The 18477-nt window shown below is 42.2% G+C and overlaps 1 protein-coding gene across 3 annotated transcripts in view; it reads left to right on the plus strand.

Moving 5' to 3' along the window:
* The window catches only part of brsk2b (BR serine/threonine kinase 2b), a 927534-nt gene that overhangs the window by 598908 nt on the left and 310149 nt on the right, over positions 1-18477 (plus strand). For 2 of the 3 annotated variants that reach the window (XM_070899634.1, XM_070899633.1), the window contains exons 8-9: positions 13493-13524; positions 15387-15551. In XM_070899634.1, the coding sequence (XP_070755735.1) occupies positions 13493-13524; positions 15387-15551 (197 nt within the window). Of the gene's footprint in view, positions 1-7626; positions 7678-13492; positions 13525-15386; positions 15552-18477 lie in introns of all 3 variants that reach the window. The other variant, XM_070899635.1, reaches the window with a different exon arrangement.

An 18477-nucleotide genomic window follows, 5' to 3' on the forward strand; every position in this document is an offset into this window, starting at 1 on the left:
GTGTAAAAGAACAAAGGGACCTTGGAGTGCATGTCCACAGATTCCTGAAGGTAGCAGGCCAGGTAGATAAGGTGGTCAAGAAAACATATGGAATATTTGCCTTTATTAGCCGAGGCATAGAATACAAGAGCAGGTAGGTTATGCTTGAACTGTATAAAACACTAGTTAGATCACAGCTAGAGTACTGCGTGCCATTCTGGTCACCACTTTGCAGGAAAGATGTGCTTGCACTAGAGAGGGTAGATAGGAGATTTACGAGGATGTTGCCTGGACTGGAAAATTTTAACTATGAAGAAATATTGGATAGACTGGAGTTATTTTCTTTAGAACATAGGAAGCTGAGGGGAGACCCTTTTGAGGTGTATAAAATTATGAGGGGCCTAGTTAGAGTGGATAGCACAGACCTATTCCCCTTAGCAAAGGAGTCAACAACCAGGGGGCATAGATTTAAAGTAATTGGTAGAAGGCTTAGTGAGGATTTGAGGGAAAATTTCTTCACCCAAAGGGTGGTGGGGGTCTGGAACTCACTGCCTGAAAGGATGGTAGAGGCAGAAACCTTCACCACATTAAAAAGTACTTGGATGTGCAGTTGAAGTGCCGTAACCCATAGGGCTATGGACCAAGAGCTGGAAAGTGGGATTAGGCTGGATAGCTCATTGTTGGCCGGCATGGACACAATGGGCTGAAATGGCCTCCTTCCGTGCTGTAAATTTCTATGATTCGATGATCTTGAAAACTTTGATCAGATCACCCCTTAATCTTCTAAATTCTCGGGAATTGGCTTGAATAGACTGGCGAGTGATACTTAAAGGGTTGAAGGTGGATAGGCAATGGCAAACATTTAAAGATCACATGGATGAACTTCAACAACTGTACATCCCTGTCTGGAGTAAAAATAAAATGGGGAAGGTGGCTCAACTTTGGCGAACAAGGGAAATTAAGGATAGTGTTAAATTCAAGTAAAAGGCATATAAATTGACCAGAAAAAGCAGCAAACCTGAGGACTGGGAGAATTTTGTAATACAGCAGAGGAGGACAAAGCGTTTAATTAGGCGGGGGAAAAGAGAGTATGAGAGGAAGCTTGCTGGGAACATAAAAACTGACTGCAAAAGCTTCTATAGATATGTGAAGAGAAAAAGATTAGTGAAAACAAACGTAGGTCCCTTGCAGTCAGATTCAAGTGAATTTATAATGAGGAACAAAGAAATGGCGGACCAGTTGAACAAATACTTTGGTTCTGTCTTCACGAAGGAAGACACAAATAACCTTCCGGAAATACTAGGGGACCGAGGGTCTAGTGAGAAGGAGGAACTGAAGGATATCCTTATTAGGCAGGAAATTGTGTTAGGGAAATTGATGGGATTGAAGGCCGATAAATCCCCGGGGCCCGATAATCTGCATCCCAGAGTGTTCAAGGAAGTGGCCCTAGAAATAGTGGATGCATTGGAAATCATTTTCCAACAGTCTATCGACTCTGGATCGATTCCTATTGACTGGAGTGTAGCTAAGAAAGGAGGGAGAGAGAAAACGGGTAATTATAGACCGGTTAGCCTGACATCAGTAGAGGGGAAAATGTTGGAATCAATTATTAAAGATGAAATAGCAGCACATTTGGAAAGCAGTGACAGGATCGGTCCAAGTCAGCATGGATTTATGAAAGGGAAATCCTGCTTGACAAATCTTCTGGAATTTTTTGAGACTGTGACTGGTAGAGTAGACAAGGGAGAACCAGTGGATTTGGTGCATTTGGACTTTCAAAAAGCTTTTGACAAGGTCCCACACAAGAGATTGGTGTGCAAAATTAAAGCACATGGTATTGAGGGTAATGTTCTGACGTGGATAAAGAACTGGTTGGCAGACAGGAAGCAAATAGTCGGGATAAACGGGTCCTTTTCAGAATGGCAGGCAGTGACTAGTGGGGTGCCACAGGGCTCAGTGCTGGGACCCCAGCTCTTTACAATATAGATTAATGATTTGGATGAGGGAATTGAGTGTAATATCTCCAAGTTTGCAGATAACACTAAGCTGGATGGTGGTGTGAGCTGTGAGGAGGATGCTAAGAGGCTTTTGGGTGACTTGGACAGGTTAGGTGAGTGGGCAAATGCGTGGCAGATGCAGTATAATGTGAATAAATGTGAGGTTATCCACTTTGGTAGCAAAAACACGAAGGCAGAATATTATCTGAATGGTGGCAGATTAGGAAAAGGGGAGGTGCAACGAGACCTGGGTGTCATGGTACATCGGTCATTGAAAGTTGGCATGCAGTGAAGAAGGTAAATGGTATGTTGGCCTTCAATACTAGGGCATTTGAGTACAGGAGCAGGGAGGTCTTACTGCAGTTGTACAGGGCCTTGGTGAGGCCTCACCTGGAATATTGTGTTCAGTTTTGGTCTCCTAATCTGAGGAAGGACGTTCTTGTTATTGAGGGAGTGCAGCGAAGGTTCACCAGACTGATTCCTGGGATGGCAGGACTGACATATGAGGAGAGACTGGATCGACTGGGCCTGTATTTACTGGAGTTTAGAAGGATGAGAGGGGATCTCATAGAAACATATAAAATTCTGATGGGACTGGACAGGTTAGATACAGGAAGAATGTTCCTCGATGTTGGGGAAGTCCAGAACCAGGGGGCATAGTCTAATAGTAAGGGGTAAGCCATTTAGGACTTCTTCACTCAGAGAGTTATTAACCTGTGGAATTCCCTATCGCTGTAAGGGGGTGGTCTCCATGAGGAGGTCAGGTTCCCTTCTGACCAACTTGAGCGGTTCGAATCGCTCCCACTCCCTTGGATTCTGGACTCTGGATTTAGTTGGGGGATGTGACAAAGTGCAAAGGATACTGGTTTGATGCAAAAGAACTTTGATTTTATTACAGTCAAGAAATTACAAACTTATAATTACTCCAATAAGAAAGTCAAAACTTATTCAAACTTATTAAAGAACAATACCATACACACTCAGAGGGGGTTACAATAGCTTATAATGACTCTAATAGAGAACAACACATTATATTCAAAGGGATCACAGTAGAATTACACTTCCCACCTCCCAATACCTAATTCTAGCTAGGTTAGACTCCAGGGCAGGCAGGGACTATGCTTATCAATCCTTTTGACAGTTAGCAGTAGATTGCGGTTTCGGGGTTCGCTGGATGCGGTAGGGTATGCTTGCCGTACTCCGAACGTCGGAGAAGACTTTCTGCTGCGCAATCTTCAGTTGGGTTGAGTCCGCTGATGTGGTAAGGCGCGTTTTGGATCTGTGGGGTAAGTACCCGTTTTCTTTGGTTAGAAATAGTTTTCTACAGTCTTTTAGGTAATGTTTTACTCGTTGGTAGGTCAGGATTAGAATGTAGAGTAGAAACTTTTCGATTCTTCGTTTTTTTTCCCGTTGGAGTTTTGTTTCGAGTTTGGTCGATCGCAGTGGGTTTTCGTTGATATCATGTTGGTTGTGGTCAGTTGCTGCCGCGATGGTGATGTTCTTCCTTCCTTCAGGATTTCGAGGCTGGAGAAGTTAGTTTACAACTGTCGCATTGGTTTCTCTCCTTGTCTTGATGGCATACTCACAGTATAGCACCTGGTGTAGTATGGCATCTGAGGTAGTAGCTACTTAGCAACCTAACTTCTGTTGAAAACAGGGGCCAGTTATACAATTTCAGTGGTTCTAATCTTGGCGCCAAATCTGTTCAGAATTCTTTCTTTAAATTTGGCGGGCTTGGCTCTTCTTTGTAATATTTTGCTGGGCTCGTTAAAAGTTAATATGTCTCGGGTGGGCTGATGTTCGAAAATGATTTCCTGATGGAAAATATTAGTTTGGTAATTGCGGTGTCCTTTTGTGCTTAGTTTTTCGCATACAGGCTGGCTTGGGTCTTTTTGTGATGTATATGCTAAAATGGTTTTCCAGACTCATGTTGATGGGCAGCTATCTCTGGGTGATATTGTAATGTAAATGTCTCTTGTGGAGAAGGATTCTCGAATACCCATTTCTCCAGACAAGTTACCTTAGTCCTCACACCCAGGTGGTCTCACTTAATCAGGTTGTCTCCTGTTAGTCATTTTAGGCCCACCCACAGCCTTGAATTTGTGTTGTAAAAGTTCAAAATTCTATTGAAGTTCGTAGTTTCTTCCATAAGCACTTTAGGGTTCCAAACTTTTCGGTAGATAGTCCCAAATTAAATTTCCTTTCGAATGAGCCCAAACACTGGGGGGGTTCTCTTGTGAATTTTGCACTCCCTTCACCGCAGAGAGTTGTTGATGCCAGTTCATTGGATATATTCAAGAGGGAGTTAGATATGGCCCTTACGGCTAAAGGGATGAAGGAGTATGGAGAGAAAGCAGGAAAGGGGTACTGAGGTGAATGATCAGCCATGATATTGAATGGTGGTGCAGGCTCGAAGGGCCGAATGGCCTACTCCTGCACCTATTTTCTTTGTTTCTAAGTTTCCAATATGAGTAGTCTCTCCTCATAACTTAACCCTTGAAGTCCAGGTATAATGCTGGTAGACCTACTCTGCATTCCCTCCAAGGCCAATATATCCTTCCTAAGATGTGGTGCCCAGAACTGTTCACAGTTGTAAAAAGAACTGGCATCAAACTGTGAGCAGAAAAGCCAAGATTTTGTTTCAGGTTAACAATGTCAGGTACAAAAATTTTGAAAAATCAGTAGAAGAGGAATTTATTTTGAAACAAACAGTTCAGTCAGTATTTAAAAGGAAACATCTGTTATGTACGGAAAGATGAGGTGGTAGGCAGGATGAGAAATGACAATGGAAAGGACTTTGGGAATAGTCCAGGTGAAAAGTTACATGGAAATTGTTGGCTGCCCCCTCTCTTTTAAAATTGAGTTTGAAAGGTTCTTTTATGTTGTTTTACTCGTTGATATTAGTTGTTAGAATTCTCCAGTGTTCCAAGTGACGGGAAGTACAGGCACAAAATGAAACATTCTCAAAGCTTCTGACTGTTTTTGAGAGTTGGCGGATGTACACACATTGAATTGCCAAACATTGAATTGCGTACATCGAATTGACAACAGAGGTACAGAACATTCGGTCCACACAGTACTCTTCCCATTCTTAATTACTTCTTCCGACCCTGCCCCTATATATCTCCATTCCCTTCTCCCTCAAGAATAGAAACATAGAAACGTAGAAAATAGGTGCAGGAGTAGGCCATTCTGCCCTTCGAGCCTGCACCGCCATTCAATGAGTTCATGGCTGAACATGCAACCTCAGTACCCCATTCCTGCTTTCTCGCCATACCCCTTGATCCCCCTAGTAGTAAGGACTACATCTAACTCCTTTTTGAATATATTTAGTGAATTGGCCTCAACAACTTTCTGTGGTAGAGAATTCCAAAGGTTCGCCACGCTTACCCCTTATCCTTAGACTGTGACCCCTGGTTCTGGACTTCCCCAACATTGGGAACATTCTTCCTGCATCTAACCTGTCTAAACCCGTCAGAATTTTAAACGTTTCTATGAGATCCCCTCTCATTCTTCTGAACTCCAGTGAATACAAGCCCAGTTGATCCATCTTTCTTGATATGTCAGTCCCGCCATCCCGGGAATCAGTCTGGTGAACCTTCGCTGCACTCCCTCAATAGCAAGAATGTCCTTCCTCAAGTTAGGAGAACAAAACTGTACACAATATTCCAGGTGTGGCCTCACCAAGGCCCTGTACAACTGTAGTAACACCTCCCTGCCCCTGTACTCAAATCCCCTCGCTATGAAGGCCAACATGCCATTTGCTTTCTTAACCGCCTGCTGTACCTGCATGCCAACCTTCAATGACTGATGTACCATGACACCCAGGTCTCATTGCACCTCCCCTTTTCCTAATCTGTCACCATTCAGATAATAGTCTGTTATCCTCTTCTTCTACTGTAAATACTGATACAAAGTAAATATTCAACATGTCCACCATTTCTCTATTGTCACTGATAGTATCACCACTTTCAGTTTTTAAGGGGCCAAAATTGCTCCTGACCACCCTCTTTTTCCTAATGTACCTCTAAAAATTCTTTGTATTGATTTTGATATCCCTTGTAAGTTTCTTTTCATACTCTCTTTTTGTAGCTCTTAATATCTGTTTTGTGACCTGTTATTTGCATCTTTTCCATTTGCCAGGATCTGAGCTATTTTTTGCATTTTTGTATACCCTTTCCTTTCGTTTTATGTTGTCACTTACCTCTTTAATTGTCCATTGCTGTTTTTTTGGCAAGTAGAGCTTTTGCCCCTCGGGTATATATTGGTTCTGTATCACGTAAAAATCTTATTTAAACATCTCTCACCTATCTTCTGTTGTTTTACTCATTAACATATTTGAGCCTCTGCCTCATCCCGTTGAAGTCGGCCTTACCTAAATCTAGAATCTTAGTAGCAATGCCTGTCTCTGCTCTTGCCTCAGCTTATCTGCTGCTGAAACCCTCATCCACGTCTTAGTTACCTCTAGACTTGACTATTCCAATGCATTCCTGGCCAGCCTCATTAGTTCTACCCTTCATAAACTTGAGATCATCCAAAACTCTGCCGTCTGTGTCCTAACTTGCACCAAGTCCCACTCACCCATCTCCTCTATGCTCGCTGACCTACAGTGGCTCCCAGTTAAGCAATACCTCAACTTGAAAATTTTCACTGTTGTCTTCAAATCCCTCCATGGTCTCTCCCCTCCCGATCTCCACCATCTCCTCCAGCCCCACAATCCCCCAAGACCACCGCGCCCCGTCAACTCTGGTCTGAACATCCCCAACCTCTATCACTCCACTACTGGCGGCCATGCCCCAAGCTACCCCGGAATGCACCGAACCTCCTTCAGTGTGTCAATGCTATCTACTCCGTGTGGCTACGAGTCCCACAATCTTACCAACCTCTGTTTAAAGAAATTCCTCTTAAGTTATTTATTTGATCGGTTAGTGGTTATCTGTATTTATGTGGGATACCCCTTCCCACTTTCTGTCAGTCTGAGAAACTTCCCTTAAATACTGCACTCTGTTTTCTGTTTTGTAGCCATCTCTAAATCCATTCTACTTCCAAGAGCCCTGACTCCATATGCCCTGAGCTTAGCAGGAGTCTCCTTACTTGAAATCTTCTGAAGGTACATGTGTACTACATTCACTGCATTGGCCTTGTCTACTCTTTCTGTTACTTCATTCAAAGAATTGGAAACGATCGGATGTCCTGGTACTTACAGCTCTGACATAAACTAAGTTTAAATGTCTCCGCAATATAATTATCAGTTCTCCAGCATTTGTTAATGTGAATGAAATATCATTCTGCAACCTTTTCTTTGCATATCCTTTAACTGATAAGATGATTGCTATTTCAGGATCAGTTCACATTCAATATTTCTAATTTTTTTTCAAAAAGACATTCAGTTTGTTAGATGTATATAATAATTCCTCAATTGCAGTGGCACTGCTATCACTGCTGACTGGGCTTGCCTGCATTTGCATACCTGTTTTCCACTCTTTGCTGATGCTGGAGTTGAAGGCTGTTTGCATTGCAATACATCACCCTGTCATGCCCGAGCAAGAACATTGTATTAGTTTAACTGAGCACATTATATAATTTGCTCTATTGAGTTTGTTGGACGTGTACACAACAAAAAAATAAATTGGTTTTGGTTTTTTTACAGAGTTTGAAAAGTATGTATTCCAATGGCGTGGACTGTTCGAAATTAGAAATGGTTAGTTGAGCATTGGAGATTAGTTACATTCGATAGAGTGACTACTTTTCTTTTAAATTTAGCGCTAGTGATATCTGATTTAACTGGATTCTACTAATTATTTTAAGAATGAAACACAATTCTAATCCATATAATGGGCCAACTAAATCTGATAGTTCCTGTTAAATTAGAGCAAATATATGACAGATTCAGGCGCGCTGCTTTGGACATGAACATACAGGATGATTATTAGGTCATCAAAGCCAAAAAAAAGTAGGGGAAGAGATTGACTACAGTCAGTAATTTGGAAGGATCAGAAGATCATGTTAGTAGAATTTCCCCTCACTAATAAATGGTTCCAAGATTTCTACCAGATGTTTGATAAATCTCTCTATGTCCTGATTGAAATGGATCATAAATGAAGACTGTCTCTGGACAAAGTTCTCTGTACGAGGAAGCGAAGTTCGGAAACTCCTGGTATAATTGCACAAATTAGCTCCTATAAACAGGTCACCTTTATGAGGCTGGGGGAATTCCAGATTGTTTGAAAAGTAGCGATCTCTTGGATGTTACATTTGAATGGCAAGATCTTACATTGTTGCTAGGAATAGACATGCTGCGTTTCTTTAAAGTCAAATTACTGGTCTAAAGCTATAACATATTTCTTAAAGGCATTGAGTGGCCCTGTTGAGTTGTTGTGCTTAACAGCTGCTGCGTGTCTCACTGTTTTAGAAGTACAACTGATTGAGTGGAATGGCTTTATTTTATGTATCATACATTTAAGTGAAGAGAATAATTTCTTAAGTAACTTTGTGCCCTGTGTGTAGGCCCTTTTACATCAGTCATAACAGGAAAGATAATATCCTCTTTGCCTGAACAGTCAGATAATGCTGCCCCATCATCCTTTCTAAGTGGTATATATCATGACATAAGTCAATAGTTGCACACTTAATTGTGATATCTTCAGGGAAGCACACAACACACAACTTGTAAGATTCCAGCAACCTCTGACTTGCTGGTCAGGTGACCTGCTCTTTATTAAACAGTACTAGCTGCAGTAACACAGGTGTCCACAGTGTGGAGCTACAGACATTACACTTATGATTGATGCAACTTACAATTCTTAACAGAATGTTACTTCAACACTTGCCACCACTAAGGCATGTTCACCTGACTGATACATTGATATCACTCCAACCTATGGACTAGGGGTGTATAATTTGATTTGGGCTCTTCCTTATAGCATTAACCCTAATTTTAAGACTCTCTCTTCTGATGAAACTATGTTTTAGTCCCGGTGTCTCTCCTGCACCTCCATCTCCTTGGGCCAGCTGTAGTGATTCCCTGGCATGCTGACCTGAAGATCTTTGTAAAAAGATGGATGAGATGTAAGACCAAAACAAAAGCAATGTGGATTCTGCAATGGCGCAGAGAGCTGCTGCTCCAATACACTGTGCCATGTAAGTGTTATAACATGGATTTGTATCCACTGTGCTCCATAAAGTGAACATCTGATCTCAGCCAAGCTATCATGAGGTTGTATTAGGTCAGCCAGGCATCTACAAAGGTGGAAAATCAGAGGGCAAGTCAGCCTAGATGGTATTGGTGTGTCTACTTTTGGCTATATCGAGGAGGCTAGGAAGCAAATTATCTGCATATTAACCATGAACTAGTAGGTGAAAAATGGAGGGGGACTGATAACGGGGAAAGAAATGTTTGCAAAAAGTAATGGAGCACCATAGTTTTGAACAGCATGATAGATTGCATATCATTCATTTTTCAGCAACGTTAATTTTCTGCATAAACAAAAGGCGGGTCCTCTGAGCAAGGTGTATATTAATTGTCAATTAACATACTTTGCCAGTGGGCACTGATGCACTGCACTCACTTTCTGCATGGGTGTGCTTTAATCATCAGTTAATGCACACTTTCTTCTTCAATTATAAACTAATGGTTTCCACCTTTCTTTGAAGGAGTTGGTTTCCTGTGTGTTGTTAAGATTATTGTAAAAAGTAATGTTAACTTCTGTTCTATTTTCATTATTATCATTAGTCTGGAAATGAACTGGAAAACTAATAGTGCATGGTGCTGACAACACTGAACAGGCTTATCACTCAGTATCACCTAATAATTGTGCTCTAATGAATTTAAATTTATTTTTAATGCAAAATATGTACCTGCAATCTTCCGTATGTTTTCAAAAGCTCTAAAAATTACAAAATTGAAGTAATTTTCTCTGATGGTTCTGCTCTTGTGGTTTTGACTGATTGTTTCATATCTTTTATTATTCCCAGTCTTCCAAACATGCTGTAATTTTGTACCTTTATTCCTATATCGATAATGCTTTAGCATAGAAAACAAATTCCTCCATTGTATTGTATTTAAAAAAACTGTATCCTGACTGTCAACACAAATTAAAGTTAATAATGTAGCTACCATTGTAATTAAATCACCTCTGGGAGGTTTGAACCTTCGTGTGTTCTCGTCAAATGAAACAGCTTTTAAAGATGTCATCATCTGCAAGACACTGAGGGTTAGGTTTTTTGACCAAGCTCATTTAAATTTTCTTGATGGTTCCTGGTCGTATTTCTGTTGTCAAACGTTATTTTTCCTGGGTCAGGGGGTCCCTTGGGAGGTCAATATACATATAGTTTTTAATTGCGTCTGCCTGTGGTCCTTTGCACTCAGTACTTACTTTTTAAAACCTGTTCACTGATTTCGCAACACTGGATGCTAGGAGCACAATAGCAATAATGTTATTCCAAGCTGCTAAGGGGTTAATTGTGGAAAATTCATCAGATGACATGCTCCTGTCATTTCAATAAATCTACCTAAATATGGGCACAGGTATTCAACATCCATCGCAGGTTTTGCTGGAGAATCCCATGAGTAGTGGAGGATGTCAGGGAGCAGGTGGAACTGCTCCCTGTCACATTTCCCATCTCTGCCCGCTCTGCTGCCGCCCAAAATTGGATGGTGGCAAGGAGGAAAATTGAGACTTCTAATGGGTAGAGTTTCTGCTTTGGGCGCAATTGGCAATCCTGCTGCAAATTGCACTCAAAATTGCACAGGTTTTCCACAGTGAAGTTATGGTACAAGTTTCCTCTCAAACTCATTTCTATAATCACAAACCTTAAATCTTCCATGAACCAACACAATCGGGCATCGTTTTAGAACGTAATTGTTTATTTTATTCCCTTGCTTTAAAAAATATTTCTTGATATATTTAAGAGTGGTCACCTGGTGCAGTTTTAATAACTCAGCTGAAAATGGATTTATCCCCAAAAATAAGCATTTTTAATCCGAGCGTCTAGTCCTTCTAATTTCAAATAACTGAAAAAGGCATTAAAAAACTATGCAGAACTAATTACTAGTTTCATTGGTGTACACTAGTCAGTTTCTTAATAAATTAAATATTTTTTAATATTCAAAAACTTTTAAAAGGTGCCTACTAGTGTCTTTGCGCTAAAAAAAACCCCAACTTAATTTGAAGAGCCTCCTCGCAGAGCTACAAACGGGCGCAATTGATGGAAACGCGCCATGCTCATTAATTCGATCTGGGGGTTGTGGCCATTTTGTGGGCATGGCCGGCTTCCAGTGCAAGGTTCTTTAAACCAGCGTGAAAGATATTGTAGACTCAATTTGCGCTGGATGTAACTTGCGCTTGAAATTCCTCAATCTTTTACCCTGGTTAGGCCAATTTCAGGCGCATTGAAACCAATGCAACATAGCAGAAACACTACCCCAATACCTTTACTTAAAACAACAGAGACTGTTAACTGCACGGAACAATCTATTGTAAAAGTACATGATAAATGTATGTTAATAAGTTAGGATTTTTGTCCTTGCTTTCCATTTACCCCTTCACACCTTCTAACCACCAGAACTGCATGTTTTTACAACTTCAGTGTACCGCTTTGAGCGCATCATTCATTTGCACCTGGCAGCAGATATAGGGGACAGTCTGTAGCTGTGTAATATATGTATACAATAAAAGGACTACATAACATTTAAGATATAAATGTGACAATGTGGATGACAAGTCAGGCCCATGTGTTGAGGGTTATTCTATATATACAATGAAGTTGCTGAGCAATATTAGCAATTTCATTATTAAAAGCCTGCTTTTTATTTATAGCACTTTTGCAACATTTCTGAGAGATGTGATAAGGCACCATGATATATTTTTTACATTTTTCATTTCAGTTGTACTTTTTATTCTTGCTTCTTTTGAGGTTGAGTGGCATCAGTTTCAATGTAGGTCTCATCATGGCTAAAAATGTTTCTTCCCATGTAAGATGGGCATCACCTGGGTCTCAGGGCAACTTTCGCTCTATAAATAAATAGGTCAGATTCTTGTAGCTCCAGAGTGATTACTGGGAGACATAGAAATATCGGCCAAGTGGCAAAACGAATAATCCAAACCAGTGCGAGCTGACAACGTCAAGAGGCACCAAAAGCAGCAACTAATTTTGACAGTCTTTTCAAAAAGAATTGTCAACTATTGGTTCTTAACTGTTGAGAACTCATTTTGTGTTTGGTTGGCTGGTTGGAGTTGTGTTCCTCTTGAAGCTATAGTTCAGCAAGTGACACTCCATCGGGTGGAAAAATGGTCGTGCCTTTGTGTGCCGTTAACCCGGGCGGAACGGCAAATTTTGCACCAGGAAATGGTTTGCGTCTCCAGTCGCAGAATTCACCAGCTGGGCCCTGAGTGTGGAGCGGAGCGCTAAGGGAGGTGTCTTTTAGCGCGCTAGGACGGCTCAGAAAATGAAAATCCCGAGGTAAACAGCCGGCCTCGGAGCGCCCTAAGAGAGGCTGCCGTGAAAAAACATCTGGAAAAAAACACCAAGAATATTCCCAATACTTTACTGGTGCCACATCCACATAAATCGCAAAAATAAAAAACAATCACACCTACCTCACGTAGACATTCCTTCCCTCAATGTGGCCGCTACAGATCGGGCGAGTTTCAAATTTCGAGCCGGTGTCGCAACCAGGGGCATTGCACACCCGCTCACCACTCCCGGGTGGTACTGCTCCGCGTCCCCGCATACCCAGTACCGAATGTCCCGGCGGGGTGCCGGAAACTCGCCACCCGCCCTGAAGTGCTTTCTGCCGCCATTACCGCCACTCCGGGGCGATAACCGAGGCGGCAACGAATTGAAAACCCACCCCCTTAAATGTGTTACGACTATTTCATTGCTTACTCTGTTCACACCCTTATACTGTGTCACACACAAACTAGCAATATAAGGTGTTTACACTGACCCTTCTTTATTCAGGTATCAATATCTTATATAAACTGCTTGTTCCAATGAAGTATACTGTCCAAAAGAAAACATACCGTGGAATGGATATTTAACTAAACTAGCCATTTCTATCTTTGTGTTGATTTTTGTTGACGGGATTTTAAAAATTCACGTGAGAGTTTGTGTGTAAAACACGGCAGCATAAATATGCAAATGCAATCATTACATGATTGAAAAGGTTGAGTGTCTTTCTTATTTGCATAGTGAGGGAAGAACATGTGTGGTGCCTCTAGCCATGAACAAGTGTATGAGCTATAGCAAACAAAACAAATATAGGACAATCCAAAAACTGAGAATGCTGTCTATTAAATGAGTTTGTAATAGGTTTCCTGTTGTACCTTTCACGTCAGCCAAAAACCCAATGAAATTGTAGAGGTCAGACCCTTTGTTATTGAAGAACAGTTTAATATAAAAAAACATATTACAATGTTGTGATAGAATTTTCTATTAAAATATTTATATATAATGTGATTCTTCACACTGCCTGTCATTAAGTAATATATTACTCAATTTATTTTTCTTAACAGCTAGACCAGATCCAAAAGCATTCTTGGTATATGTAAGTACAACTATTAGTTTGGCTATTTTTATTAACATCTTTACTTGCTCCTATCTTTTTTTCCTTCTGGCAAATTCAACCTGCCCCTTTCCTAATCTCACAAATCATGTGTGACATTGCTGGCGTATTGAAGCCTAATGGAATAATATAGCTTGGCAGGCTTTGAACTTAAATCATGGGTTTCCATTCTTTTTGATTTTCATTTATTTTTGGACATATTTGATGCATAACAATTTTGCTCTCAAAACCATTAAACGAAGGAAACACAGCTTTCCTAATGGCTTAGTAAATAAGGTCAAAGCCAAAAGTGGAACTGGGCCATAACAGGCTAGAAGCACCCCCGTATATATTCCTAGTCTGTGCTTCGTTGGAAAATCTCAGTCGGGGCAACATTATGGGTGCTACAATTGACCTCCGTGCTCCTAAGCCCAGAAAAATACGAGTTGGATTTTCTGCTTTCAGTCACTCCTACTGGAAAGTGTACTTTTGGGCAAGTGAGAACTGGACTGGGCTTGGATATAGTGTCCATTACAGTTGAATAGCCTGCTGACATTCATTACCTAGGCTTATGCAGAATGGTGAGGGACCTGAGGGTGACTGGCACCTGTACCCAAGCATGAGCTGGATGCCTCAAGAGAAGCGGGGAAAAAAAACATTTTTGTCAAAATGTAACATGTTGTTATGGCTTAATGTTCTGTAAAATGACTGATTTCTCAGTATTCTCTTCCTTTTCTTTTTCAAATGTTTAACTGTTATTTCCCATATCTTTAGCTTCCTGTGCAACAGGCTGCTCACTGGTTGAGAAGGTGGCCAACTGCCAACCTGCTTGTGCTATTGCCGATGGCTGTGTCTTTGTAGCTGGCCATTAAGATATTTATGAAAGTGGTCCAGGGTGGTTCGAACCGATTCCTCTATCTTTGCCTCACCCTCTGCTATTCCCAGCTACCATTGGGATCTCAGCACTTGGGAACTCATTCCTGGGAATGCATATTCCATTTGGCCCAGATACTGATAGAACACTTTTTACAAAAGTTACACTTCAACAATTCTAAGTCATGAGTATGGATGAAGTGGATTGTAAACTTTTTCTGATGCCATTCTATGAATTAATCAGTAAAAGATTTGTATTTGTTTGTGGGTGACCATTTGTTGCCATTAGTTACCCCAGTGGGAGTGACATCTAGCACCATATAACGTGCAGGGCTAATTATCCGCCACCACCATTCCTCTTACCTCTGAATATGAGATAAATGTCTCACTGCTTTTGGGTTTATTCCTTTATTGCAAAATTTCAATTTGAATGTTAATCCAGATCACTTTTTTAAATCGGAGCACATTTTTCTTTCAAATCAAACAAAAATATCGATTTATATAAATTAAAGTCTTTCAGCTGCTTTCAGTCAGGAAAGTTAATGGAAGATAATATTATTAAGGACCAACTGGCTGACTCAGTGAGTCAGAATATTCTGTTCACCTCTGGGTTTAATTTGACCGCAGACGGAAAGGTCGAGATCTCCTCTGTCCTGTGGTTATACTGACCTAATTGAAATTGGTTTGGCAGTTTCTAGTGTGCACTCCACAGCACAATAACTTGATAATAGTTGTACCTCTCACTCAGAGGTCACACTGAAGTCATGTTTTGCTGGAAGTAACATTGTTGGAAAGAGCAAAAGGGAGTTTTATCTGGCAAATAAAAATGCACTTCCCCAGATAGACATTTATCACCTCAGTGTGCACATCATTTTACCCCAAAGAAATCAATGATAAGAACACTTCTAAGTGAAGAAAATGATTTTACTTGCTAAAACAAAAATGCAGTTTATTTTATGGAGCTGGAATTTTGGGTTTTTATGTTCTTACAGCTGTGGTAAGAATGAACCCGAACCAGAGCAGCCTGTTCCAAGAAAGGTGCAGATCCGCTCACTCCCGTCACTGGAGGACATCGATCCAGACGTCCTGGACAGCATGCACTCACTAGGCTGTTTTAGAGATAAGAACAAGCTCATGCAAGACTTGGTATCAGAAGAGTAAGTTTTATTCTCTTTTTTAAAATGGTATTCATATATTGTGCTAATTTCCCATTTGTAACAATTATAGCCATTGTCTGTCACTAATTGTCTGATTCTTCCAAGTATTACAACATCCATTTGTTAATTCAGCCAGAATTCTGCCAGTTACAGACTTGTACCGACAGCTGTTGAATGGAAGAAAAAGGCTTAGATGTGTAACTGGTCTGTTGTTGTACTCTGAGGGGAATCAAAGAACTTGATCTACTTGTGAAAAAATCCACTGCAAGCTGCTGCTTGCGAACGTCATGGGGAGCTCCTGGTTTAATAACCCTCACCAGCCGATAGTGCTAAAATAAAGGGGTATTTGTAGAGGAAACACTTGACAAAAAGAACTTTGAGACTAATCCCAGTTTAACAAATAACTTTGTTTGTTGAGGATGCCGAGGTGGCACAGAGCACCACTGGATTAATGCACTGTGCCTTGGAGTACAGAAATGTGAATTGCTGGACTGATGATTCAGTTGCTATCTTGGACCTTCTACCTGCCCCCTTACCCCACCCCCACCCCCATTTCTATTTATGCCTTCAAATGTATACCACCATAAAGCCAGTGGTATTCTTTCATATCAGGATGGATTTGGAGTTCAGAATATGCAGTTTACAGAACGGACATGAGTTGGATTTGTGCAAGCACTAGGTTCATCCCAGCATCAGAAGCATCCCATTTTAGGAAAGGAAAAAGTGTTGAATTTCCGCTGTGTCTTTACATTGAGAAGTCAGTAATGAAATGACTTCCAACAGTAAACATCTAGGGCCCAAAATTCAGTACCGCTGGAAAGCTGGTGCTCCCCCCACTTTTTTGTGACCATTAGCGCCGAAATTCTATCATGGCTCGGCCACCCTATATTCAGCTCCAAAAGTGAACAAATGGGTTCCAGCGCGAATGAACCCTTCCAAAGTGGATTTTTCAGCGGTGTGGCTGTCTTAATTTGAGCGGTATCACCACTGTGAAATTCAGCATGCAGGTAAGGGTTTCTAATGAGCCAGCTGCTCCCTGGCCTTTTTAAAGACCAGCGTTTGCAGCAAGGCCCTGAGGTGGGAAGGAGTTTGGAGCGATGGCTGGTGTAAGAGGTGTAAGGAGAGCCAACAGGTTAGAACATAAGAATTAGGATCAGGAGTAGACCATTTAGCCCCTCGAGCCTGCTCCGCCATTCAACAAGATCATGGCTGATCTGGCCGTGGACTCAGCTCCACTTACCCGCCCGCTCTCCGTAACCCTTAATTCCCTTATTGGTTAAAACATTGGTTCACTGATATGGAGTTGGAGACACTGATGGACGGTGTGGAGGACAGAAGAAGAATACTGTTTCCTGACGTGGGGAGACCTAGCAGACCGCCAGTACATAATGCATGGAGGGAGATTGCAGGGGATGTGTCAGGTACCTCCATATATGTGAGGACGCACCCACCCAGGAGGGTGCTGGCCAGTCTGGCCCCGGCCTTTCCAGGCCCAGAAGTGTTCCATGGGCGTCCTAGGATAGGTGTAGGTCCCAGACAACAACCACAGCAACCTTCCCAGACCCATGATGTAGCCAAAGGAATGACAGTTAGGGTGTGGTATTAGGGTCGTCACACATAACAGGTGTTATAGTGAGATGCACAGGGGTAAAAAATGATTACAGTATGATTATACTCTTTGTGTTCTGTTTTTGCAGTGATTTGATAAATCTTTATTTTTGGCACATATATCTGGCCAGCTGTTTCATCTGGGAGTGGGCAATTCTGTGTTAAGGCACTCACTGCGATGGTAATTGAAAGTGGGAGCTGAAGGGTCATGTGTGGATGAGATTCTCTGAAGCGAGCAGCTATGAGATGCAGCTGCACCTCCCTTTCAGGGTTGCGATGGGATAACGGGGATCCTCCTCCTTCTCCTGCGTCTCTTCCTCCTCCTCCTCAGGTGGTACTGCTGGCACGACCTCCAGTGGCTGTCCCTCATGATGGCCAGGTTGTGCAGCATGCAGCAGACCACGACAATTATGGAGACCTGTTGAGGAGAGTACTGCAAGGTGCCACCAGAGCGGTCCAGGCACTGGAACCTCTGCTTGAGGATGCCTATGCAGTGTTCGATGATGCACCTGGTGGCCCAATGAGCATCATTGTATGCATGCTCTGGCGCTGTCCTGGGGTTCCGCAGTGGAGTGAGCAGCCAAGTGTACAGGGGATATCCCTTGTCCCCAAGCAGCCAGCTGCAATCCTGATTCGGGCCGGTGAAGACGGCGGGCACACTGGTCTGGCACAGAATGAACAAATCATGGCTGCTGCCTCCCTTACCCACTGCCTGTCTGCACAGTGCTGACAGTGATACCTTCTCCTGTGTGCCGCCCTGCTTCTGACCAGGTGTACCAGGTGTCACCCTCCCAACACTTCTCCCATCCTCAGGGTGAACCCTGCCAAGCAGCTGACTGCAGCCCACAGGACTCCACTAAAGAGCCAGACCTGAAAGTTGTACAAAAGTCTGTGAAAACCTCTGAGCAGCACTCAGCAGGTTTAATGGAGCCAAAACAAATACTAAAACTATTTATCTACCAAACGGATCCGATCGCGGCAAAACTTCAGCGGTATCGCGTTCGTGCACCGACTAGAAAACCTCACTGCCTGAAAAAGTCCTTGGTTTTTGTTGCTGAATATCGCGGGTGTGGCCGTTTTCCAGTGGCCCGCCCGCTGATGACCTCACCACGCCACTAACTCCTTTTAGCGCTGCATCACCCCGTCGATTCTGGCGGAAGTGCGCACCACTCAAATCCCCCCCCTCCCCGAGCTGAATATGGCTCGTGGAGGGAAAAACACCCGACCGCGGCGGTCAATAGATTTTTTCAATCAGTCGTCCAAGCCCCGCGGCATCCATCCCTTCAGGGACGCTGAATTTGGGCCCCCTAGTTTCCAA

Source organism: Pristiophorus japonicus, chromosome 14 (genome assembly GCF_044704955.1).
Source record: "Pristiophorus japonicus isolate sPriJap1 chromosome 14, sPriJap1.hap1, whole genome shotgun sequence".
NCBI classification, from domain to species: Eukaryota; Metazoa; Chordata; class Chondrichthyes; family Pristiophoridae; genus Pristiophorus; species Pristiophorus japonicus.